This window comes from Lolium perenne, chromosome 2 (genome assembly GCF_019359855.2).
Source record: "Lolium perenne isolate Kyuss_39 chromosome 2, Kyuss_2.0, whole genome shotgun sequence".
In the NCBI taxonomy this organism is placed as follows: domain Eukaryota; kingdom Viridiplantae; phylum Streptophyta; class Magnoliopsida; order Poales; family Poaceae; genus Lolium; species Lolium perenne.
The window spans coordinates 314,263,329-314,273,679 of NC_067245.2; the positions used below are offsets into that span (position 1 = coordinate 314,263,329).

General features: G+C 46.9%; 1 protein-coding gene across 1 annotated transcript; it reads left to right on the plus strand.

Moving 5' to 3' along the window:
• Positions 1-269: 269 nt before the first annotated feature.
• Positions 270-2,141, plus strand: LOC127330776 (uncharacterized). The gene is made up of 4 exons (XM_051356873.1): positions 270-505; positions 590-703; positions 787-951; positions 1,414-2,141. Exons 1-3 carry the CDS (start codon positions 347-349, stop codon positions 940-942), a joined length of 429 nt encoding a protein of 142 aa, XP_051212833.1. The 5' UTR covers positions 270-346; the 3' UTR covers positions 943-951; positions 1,414-2,141.
• The last annotated feature ends 8,210 nt before the right edge of the window (positions 2,142-10,351 follow it).

The window sequence follows — 10,351 nt, forward strand, 5'->3', positions numbered from 1 at the left end:
GAGGAGTACATGCAGGTAAAGTACATACGTGGTTGCAATTTGCTTATTATAATGCTTAAACATGTATTCTCCATGTATCATGATGTCACTAATTAATTAGGTACCGCCAAGGTGGGTTGTCAATGAGGGCGTGTGCTGTGAGAAAATGGTGGACAGGTGTACCGTACCGATGAATGGAAGGCAAAGCACGAGGAGAGGCAGCTTTAGTGAGCATGCATGATAAGGATACCACACCATCAAGGCAACCGCAACCTCAAGTCATACGGGAATGCCGTGGTATGTGTTTCAACGCACACATGGGGCTGATTCTGATCCGACCACACAACCACTTGACCTAGAAGTGGTTATGGTGGCGGGAGAAGGCAAGAAACATGGCCGGTACATGATTGGGGGCAGCCTCCTCTCCACAACATCCGTTCCCACTCTCCATCAGATCAAGGCTCGACGGACGAGCTCAAGTCCTGCTATACGTTCTCACCCCGCACCTATGCAGCTTGAGATCCAGGTAATTAGTTCTTTCTAGTTCAGTCTTGCCGATATTTACATTCTTGTGCTGGAAGGATGATGAGATTGCAAACATATATTGTAGGCCCAAGTGGCAGAAGAGAGGCGTCTTATGGACGAGAGGGTAAAGGAGGCATTGGTGGAGAAAGAACGACAAATGGAGGCGAAGTTTGCAGAGCGGATGCACACTTATCTTGCGGTAAGTTTCTAGCACATTATAATAGCCAAGCGGGAAGTATTTCATTTAGCATGTAACCTTGAATCCTCAAACACAATATGCAGGGTTATTGTGCTTCAGCTGGTTTGCCCCCTCCGCCACCGGCTCCTACTGCGCAGACTCATTCTCTGCACACTCCAGAAGGCGGTGCATCGAATGATCATAGAACTACAGGTGCAAGCGACAACAACGACCCACTTGGGTCTTCTCAGCAGTTCTGAGATTCTCATGTTAGTTCTCCTCCTATGCTTACTCCCTCATTTTCGTGATGTCACTTGACAACAACCAACAAAAGGAATTGGAACCTGATTGCCTTCGGGGTCATTCATGTATAATGAAGAGATATCCTCTACTTTCTTGTCCTAAAAAGGAAACATAAACAAAGTTCAGTAAGCAAAAAAAATATGCTGATAGCTGCAGACTCTGTGTTTCCCTTGGAATAATGGAGAACCAATCAGCAAATTTGGATAAAAATCCAGCAGATTTCAATCTGAACCTACTATGTTTTCATGATACTAATCGTATAGGCTTTGTTCACACTGATTGAGGTGAAAATTTTGGCCTGCTATTTTCTGAACATCATGGAATTGATTACCCAAGCATTTGTTATGTAACTTTTCCATATTATTTTTTTACAAAATAATTGCATGCTTCCGGATATCACCTATTTGATAGATTGTCCACTATTCCAGGAAGAGTTGCAAGGCCGGCGACAATGTGGTGGCCATGAAAATGTTGCTGTCCAGCTTCGTCAAGGTGCACTCAAGCCTGCATCGCCTGAAGCAAGAATTTATTGTTAGATTATTAGGCAATTTCCGTGTGAGTTTAATTACCGAAAGCAACATTACAGATGCACAAGCATACTTAACCACACACATCAGACTAAGCACATGCATCAGATCTGAACATGGAACAAGTAGCAGTGCAAGGTAGGAGAAGAAAAGCACATACATCCCGACCGGGAAGGTCGCGCCAGCAGCAACACCACCACCACCATGGGTATTGTTGATGTCGCCCATGGTATTGTAGGATCTGTCGATGAAGCAGCCGGATCGTCGAACAAGAGCACGAACAGCAGCGAGCAGTCGCGCCGAGACGCTCCCCAAAAACCTTATCGCCCGTCTCCCGGTGCAGGATCTCAACGGACGAAATTTCGGAGGCCTGCTCTCCCGGACGGCCGTGCACGCAGACGCCGGGATGGGGAAGACTAGAGAGTTGCGCAGCAAAAGGAACTTCGCGAGAGAGATGGACTAGAGAGTTCTGAGAGTTGTGTCTTTCTCTAGATCTGATCTGTCTCCTTGTATAGCCTGTGAAGCCGACCCAACCCGACCGCGTTGACACGCGTAGGAAGCCAGGGACACGCGGCGAGCATGCACATGCAGGTCGACACGTACCCAACACAGTTGGTGCACCAAGCAAAAATTTAGGCTTCCTTGAGTGTGTCTCGAACTCGAACTCGAATTCGAATCACGAAACGCGACGTGCGTGCGTGACGAGGCGAGGCGGGGCGGGCGGAGGAGGAGGAGTGCGCGGGGGCTCTTTCTATTCTCAATCACTTGGAATGACTAGAACAGCAGCCCTTATATACCACTCCAACTCTATCCCAACTAGCAATGTGGGACTAAACTTTGTCCCCCAAGGCTGTCCCAAGCTGCCAACGTGATGGGCCTGAGATTTCAGGAATTGTAGACTATATGGGCTACCTTACTGGGCTGCAGCCCATCTACATTCAACAATCCCCAACCAGATCTCATATGCACATCAGATGACACATTAGTTCCATTCACTGTTTAATATACCTGCACTTCAGTGGAGACTGTTAAGTTGAACTTCCACTTAGGCAAGGTGCTACGCTTGACTACAACTGAACAATGGACTATGCCTTGAATTGTCAGTCTTTGTGCAGCAAGTTTCGCTCAATGCCGGCACGGTACTAGGCTACCATAGCCTTCCCCTCGGGTGGAGCTTATAAGTCATACTCCTCGGCCTTTCATGAGCTTACTAGAGATTCACCCAAATCTCCCACACTATGACCAGTAGTGTCACTCATATAGGTGTGTTCTTCAAAGATCGCCCTGTAGGACAGCGTCTTCGCTCATCAAGAGCCGCTCAGAACACATTAAGACATTGTCAACCTGCCTTACAGTAGCTATGAGAGAATTGCATCTGCAGCGGAGTGGGAGTATTAAATTTTCTCTCAACTCAGTTACTCCGGTTTGTTTTCCCAGGTCCTAGTTCACGGAATTTCCGATCACATAGGTTGGGTTACCCCCTCGGCAACTCAAGTGGGTCTCAAACCCATCTCCCTCGATGCATGGTCTATCATATTTCTTGATAGTCCTTTTGTGAAAGGATCTGCCAGATTTTTAGCACTTTGGACATAATCCAATGCTATCACTCCGGAGTTCTTCAGTTTTCTGACAGATTTCAATCTTCTCTTGATATGTTTGGAACTTTTCATGTTATCCTTAGAAATTTTCACTTTGATAATCACAGTTTGATTATCACAGTTCATGAGGATGGCCGGTATTGGTTTTTCAATGTAACACCCCTCTTTTTGCTAAACCCTAATTAGGATTGTTTGTGCATCATTTCATGAGCATCATGTTTTCCTAAGAAATTTTGCATTAGTTAATCTTGGAAAACCCTAATGTTATGCAAATCTCCCTCTCTTCTAAATGCTCAAATGTTTCAAAGTTTCAAACTAAAATAATTTGTATTTGTGCTTTGTTAAGAAGTGCATTTGTTATTTTGGAAGTTTCAAAAGTTTCCATTTTCAAACAGATTTCAAATTGGAAAAGAGGTTGAAAAACAAAAAGTCCAGAATTTCAGAAAAAGAGAAGAGAACCTCTCTCACCTAGTTGGGCCGCAGCCCAACTCTCCTCTCTCCCCTCCTCCTCTGCGCAGCCCAGCAAGCCAACCCACCAGCAGCCCAACTTGGCCCAACTCCACCTCAGGGGGCTAATTGCAAAATCCCCGAAGTCATCTCCTACCTCCGTTCGGGAAGCTCCTGCGTGGCGTCCCCTCGCTGCTCGCCGCGCGCCAAGATGCTCGCCGCCGACGAGCTCGCCTACAAGAACCCCCGTGCCGCCGCCCAGGAACCCTAGCCCCCTTTTTCCCCTTCTCCCGCACTCTCCCGCGAGGAAAACCCTAACCCTAGCGCCGGCAGTCGTCACCCGCCCCACCGTTCCTCGCCTCCCCGAGCTCCGGCGAGTAGCCTGGGAGCTCCGCCTCGCTGCGAGGACCCTCCTGGCCGAAGGAATCGGCCCGGGACGCCCCCAATCGACGGGGACATCCCCTTCTTCTCCGCGTCCGGCCGCCGGGAAACGGCTCAACGCCGGCGCCACGAGCCTCCCCTTGCCTCGCCGTCAACTCCATCAGCTTCCTGGTGAGCTGCTCCTCCTCCTGGCGCCCTCGGCACTCCCTCTCCCCCTCTGTATCGCCGCCGCCACACGGACCTATCCCCGGCCGCCGCTCGACCTCGCCGTCGGCCGTGCTCCGGCGGCCAAATAGCCGGCCGCGCCGCCTCCTTTAGGTCGCCCGCGTCGGCCCGATTCTTTCCCCCACCCGCACGCCTCCGATTGCTCCTCTAATCGGCCAATTTCGAGCTCAGCCCGAGCTCACAGAGAACAATGGCCGCGCTGACGTCAACATGACGTCAGCGTGACGTCAATATTCTTTTTCTATTTTCTGTATTTATTTTCTGTAATTAATAACTATTTCATTTTAAATCAGAAAAATATGTATAATATATCAAAATTTTCAGAAAAATGAGATCTACATTTTGGGATCAAAATCATGCATTGTTAAGCAACTTTAACCCTAGTTGTTTTAGAAGAACTAAAATCAACCCCTCTGAGGTTTCCGGAACTGCTAACCCTAGTTCGCCGAAACCCAGTTAAATTGATGATGTCTTAGGGTTAACTTGAATACCTAATTAACATGTCATATCATCATTCTTGTCTGCGCATTGCATCAATGCCATGTGTTGATTGTTGTTTTACCTTTCCGGTATTTGCTTCTTCGCGGTCGATAGAGCAAGTGCCCGAGATGATGAAGATCGACAACGACGCAGATCAATACTTGTCCACCTGACGAACAAGTCAAGTACAAGATCATCGAAGATCCATATTGGTTTGTCAGGGACAAAGGCAAGCCCTAGCCTGGTTCATATTATGATTTCGAAATGCTTTTACTTCTGGTTCCTACATATTGCATACGATTCCAATATGTTTTATCGGCAGTTATAGTTATCCTATGTGTGTTGCATTTACCATCCTTGTAGCCTAAATACTCTGATCCACTGCTCCCAGCAAGACTAGGTTTGAGCTATGTGTGCATCGCTAGAGCCATTATATCGAATATGCTTAGCCATGCTTAGTTGACGAATTCTGATCCATCCGGTTGATGAATCAGAGCTGCGAGTGAACCTAGTAAGGCAGGATGACGTGGTAAGATCAATGACGATAATAAACCTGTTAAAGGCTTGGATGGGCCGCCACATGGGGATGTGGTGATTTGACTCGTTCTCGCCGATACTAGGACCTGAGTTCTCGCCTTCGGAACCAAGACTGAGCGTACAACCACACGGGGCCCATGGGAACCCCTTGGCCCGAACTTGCCTAGCTTACCCATGAGTCAATTAGTTTGCGAGTTCCATTTGGCATTCTGCATGGTGAAGGCGTGGAAAAGGTTTTCAAAGGTGCATCATACAGGGCGTGGCCGGGGTGAAGGATGCTGGAGGCATTGAACTGGATCCCCTGCACACAATGACCGGGACCGCCTCGGAGAATGGCTACCTACGATGACGGAGTTTCCCAGTTAGATTGACTCATGGAATAGGCGAAGCAAGGGAAAGGTTTTGGTCGACCACCCTCTGCCGGCACGCCAAGGAAGCGTGTACATGACGGCACTAATAGTCGGTCGGCGCGTGTGGGTAAAGTTGTACACCCCTGCAGGGTAAATCTTTTCGAAAAGCCGTGTCCACGGTTACGGACGACTTGGTGATGGATTCTGTGATCATAGACAACATGAACCTAATCGTAAAAGTTGGAATCAATGTGTGTTAAGGATCCCTCCTCAGGGTATCGAGTGGGTGCTCCTAGTGGATAGGTTCAGCATATGGTGAAGATTTGGTGGATTCAATATGATGATCAGTAGAGCTAGAGATATCGCTCTCTTATCCCCTTTTAAAATGATCTGAATAGACGAGCTTCTGCTCCCTCTTCTTTACAAAGGAAAACTGGCTTTCCGCAAAATAAGCTCCACATAAAGCCTCGCATACCAGCTTTGCTAAAAGGTTGTACTAAGTCTTGCTGAGTCCCTGTACTCAGCTTTGCATGCTTTGTTTCAGACGAAGTCGCTCCAACAAATGAAGGTTTCTAGGTGGACATCGACGAGTAGCTTGGGGTTCCCAGGTGGCAGCCTGGAATCTATGGGCTGGGACGTCGCCGTTATGCTCCTGGCCTCTTAGGCCTTTTGCTATCTTGCTATTTAGAATAGCATAACTTCGCTTCCGTTGATTGATGAATTGTCAGGTCAGTGACCTCTGCTTGTAATACTTTGGTTTTTCGCTCAGCTATGAGCTTGTATTACTCTTTGAGTCGTAGAGTCACTGATGTGTTACCGATTCTCACCCTGTAGGCCCTAGAGATCTAGGTTAGGCTTATGCCAGATGGAGATCTGGGTTTGTCTAGCCTACGACCTCCCGGGGTCCCCACATTCAACCACAGGCAAGTCCATCAAGAGCTCACGAAGCCATTCCGCTTTGACAGTAGCTGTATCTAATGCTGTGAGTTCTGCTTCCATAGTTGACCTCGTTAACATGGTCTGCTTGCAAGACTTCCCGGAAACAGCGCCACCACTAAGAGTGAAAACATATCCACTTGTGGCCTTCATTTTAGCATCAGAAATCCAATTGGAATCACTATACCCTTCAAGTCCTCTTGGATACCCGGTATAATGAATTCCATAACTCATGGTTCCCTTTAGATAGCGCATCACTCTCTCAAGAGCATGCCAATGATCATCTCCCGGGTTGGCCACAAACCGGCTAAGTTTGCATACAGCAAACAAGTTATCAGGCCTCGTTGCGCAAGCTAAATACATTAGTGAACCAATGATTTGGGAGTATCTCAATTGATCTTTAGTTGTCTTTTCATTCTTTCGAAGCAAGACACTAGGATCATAAGGTGTGAGAGAAGATTTGCAATCAGCATAGCCAAATCTGCTCAACACCTTCTCAACTTAATGAGATTGCACAAGAGTAATCCCATTATTCTCGTCTCTCAATAACTTGATGTTCAATATAACATCAGCTTCTCCAAGATCTTTTCATCTCGAAACACTAAGATAAGAAGGTTTTTACCTCCTCAATCACTTTGAGACTTGTCCCCAAAATTAGTATGTCGTCCACATACAAGCATAGGACAACTCCCTCACCCCCACCATGGCGATAGTACACACATTTGTCAGCTTCACTAACAACAAAGCCCACAGATGTCAAAGTTCTTTCAAACTACTCATGCCATTGTTTGGGTGCTTGTTTAAGGCCATACAAAGATTTCTTTAACTCACACACCTTTCTTTCTTGACCTTGTAGTACAAAACCATCAGGCTGTTCCATGTAAATTTCCTCGTCCAACTCTCCATTTAGGAAAGCCGTCTTAACGTCCATTTGATGAACGAGAAGACCGTGTGAGGCAGCCAATGACAGTAGTACTCGGATGGTGGTCAGTCCCGCAACAGGTGAGTAGGTATCGAAGAAATCTTCGCCTTCCTTTTGGGTATAGCCTTTGGCCACAAGCCGAGCCTTGTACTTCTCAATAGTACCATCAGCTCGAAGCTTCTTCTTAAATACCCATTTACATCCTACAGGTTTGCACCCATAAGGACGCTCAGTTAACTCCCACGTTCCATTAGCCAAGATGGAATCCATCTCGCTTTGAACCGCTTCCTTCCAGTAGTCTGCATCAGGAGATGCGAGAGCTTCTAAAAAGGTAGTGGGAGTATCATCCACAAGATACACAATGAAATCATTACCAAAAGACTTCACAGTCCTTTGTCTCTTACTCCTTGTGGGAGCTTCATTGTCATCTTCATCAGAATCTGAACTCTCATCATCAGATTTGTCATCAGACTCCATAGGAGTTTCATGTATTGGATCAGATTCCCAACTAGACATGCCATGCATATCTCTCATAGGAAATATATCCTCAAAGAATGTAGCATCTCTTGATTCAAAGATGGTGCCAACATTCATGTCGTCCACTCCAGATTTCACCACAAGAAATCTATAAGCAATGCTATGGGCAGCATAGCCAAGAAAGACACAATCCACGGTTTTTGGTCCAAGCTTTCGCTTCTTGGTGATTGGCAAATTCACTTTAGCCAAACAGCCCCAAGTTCGTAGGTAGGAGAGTGTTGGTCTTTTCTTTTCCCATTCCTCATACGGGGTAATTTCTTTATTCTTGGTTGGAACACGGTTTAGGAAATGACACGAAGTCAATATAGCCTCCCCCCACCATTCCTTAGATAAACCCGAAACATCTAACATGGCGTTAACCAAATCTGTTAGAGTACGGTTTTTCCTTTCCGCAATCCCATTGGATTGTGGGGAATTGGGAGGCGTCCTCTCATGGATTATACCATGTTCCGCACAAAATAAATTGAACTCATTAGAAAAGTACTCTCCACCACGATCGGACCGATCCCTTTTTATCTTTCTTTCAAGTTGGTTCTCAACTTCTGCCTTATAGATTTTAAAGAAATCAAGAGCCTCATCTTTAGTTTTCAGGAGATACACATAACAATACCTAGTGGAATCATCAATCAAAGTCATGAAATATTTCTTTCCACCTCTTGTAAACTCACCATTCATCTCACATAGATCTGAATGTATGAGTTCTAGTGGTGCCAAGTTTCTTTCCTTCGCAGGCTTGTGAGGCTTACGAGGTTGCTTTGCTTGCACACAAGCATGACACTTAGAGCCTTTGACAAAGGTGAATTTTGATGGGGTTCGTAGCATAGAAAACAAAAATTTTCCTACCGCAAGACGAATAAATCCAAGATCTAATCTATGGAACACCCAAGATCTAATCTACAAGATCTAAGCAACGAGATGGAGATGAGACTAACCCTCGAATATTCCAAAGCCTACGAGATTAATCTCGTTGTTGGTGTAGACGATCGTCCCCGGTGCTGCAATCCGGCAGCACTTCCGTACTCGGTCGCGCGTACGATGTCGATGAAGCTCCTTCCTCTCCCGTTCCAGCGGGCAGCGGAGGTGTGGTAGATCTCCTCCAAATTCCAGCAGCACGACGGCGTGGTGGTGGTAGTGGAGGAAGAAAAGCTGCAGGGCTTCGCCTAAGCCGGAACAGCGTATGGTGGAGGGAGAGGCGGCCAGAGGAGGAGGCAATGGATGGGGTGTGTGGCCGGCCACCCCCTCCCCTCTTTATATAGGGGGCCAGCCGGCCAAGGTGGCCCCCCTTCCCATCTAGGGTTGGGGGGGCGGCGGCCAAGAGGGGGGAGAGGGCTTTCCCCTCCCCCAAGTTGATCCCCCCCTAGGAAACCCTAGGGGTTGGCCGGCCTGGGCCTTGGGGGCCATGTGCCCCTGGCCTATTAGGCCAGGGAGCATCCCCTCGGCCCATGCTAGGCCTCCTAGGTCGTGGGCCCCATGGAGGACCCCTCCGGAACCTTCTAGAACCTTCCAGTCAACCACCGGAAGAATCCCGAACATTTCCGAAACCCAGAAATCAACTTCCCTTATATGAATCTTATTCTCCGGACTATTCCGGACCTCCTCGTGACATCCTGGATCACATCCGAGACTCCGAACAAACTTCGTCTCCATACCATATTCAAATCTACTTATGCGACATCGAACCTTAAGCGCGTCACCCTACGGTTAGCGAACTATGCAGACTTGGTCGAGACTCCTCTCTGAGCAATAACCAATAGCGGGATCTGGAGATCCATAATGGCTCCCACGTATTCCACGATGACTTAGTGATCGATTGAACCATTTACATACGATGTCAATTCCCTTTGTCACACGATACTTTACTTATCCGAGGTTTGATCATCGGTATCTCCATACCTTGTTCAACCTCGTTACTGACAAGTACTCTTTACTCGTACCGCGGTATGTCATCTCTTATGATCAAATCATATGCTTGCAAGCTAATTAGACGACATTCCACCGAGAGGGCCCAGAGTATATCTATCCGTCATCAGGATGGACAAATCCCACTATTGATCCATATGCCTCAACTCACACTTTCCAAATACTTAATCCCATCTTTATAACCACCCATTTACGCAATGGCGTTTGATGTAATCAAAGTACCCTTCCGGTGTAAGTGATTTACATGATCTCATGGTCGAAGGACTAAGACAACTATGTATCGAAAGCTTATAGCAAATTGAACTTAATGACTTGATCTTATGCTACGCTCATTTGGGTGTGTGTCCATTATATCATTCAACTAATGACATAACCTTGTTATTAATAACATCCAATGTTCATGATCACGAAACCATGATCATCCATTAATCAACAAGCTAGTTATACAAGAGGCTTACTAGGGACTCCTTGTTGTTTACATAACACACATGTATCAATGTTTCGGT

Excerpts from the sequence above, each read along its gene's own strand:
- LOC127330776 (XM_051356873.1), top strand. The coding sequence starts at position 347 with ATGGTGGCGGGAGAAGGCAAGAAACATGGCCGGTACATGATTGGGGGC. Across the intron at positions 506-589 it reads CTATGCAGCTTGAGATCCAG|GCCCAAGTGGCAGAAGAGAG; the intron begins GTAATTAGTTCT and ends CATATATTGTAG. Across the intron at positions 704-786 it reads GGATGCACACTTATCTTGCG|GGTTATTGTGCTTCAGCTGG; the intron begins GTAAGTTTCTAG and ends CACAATATGCAG.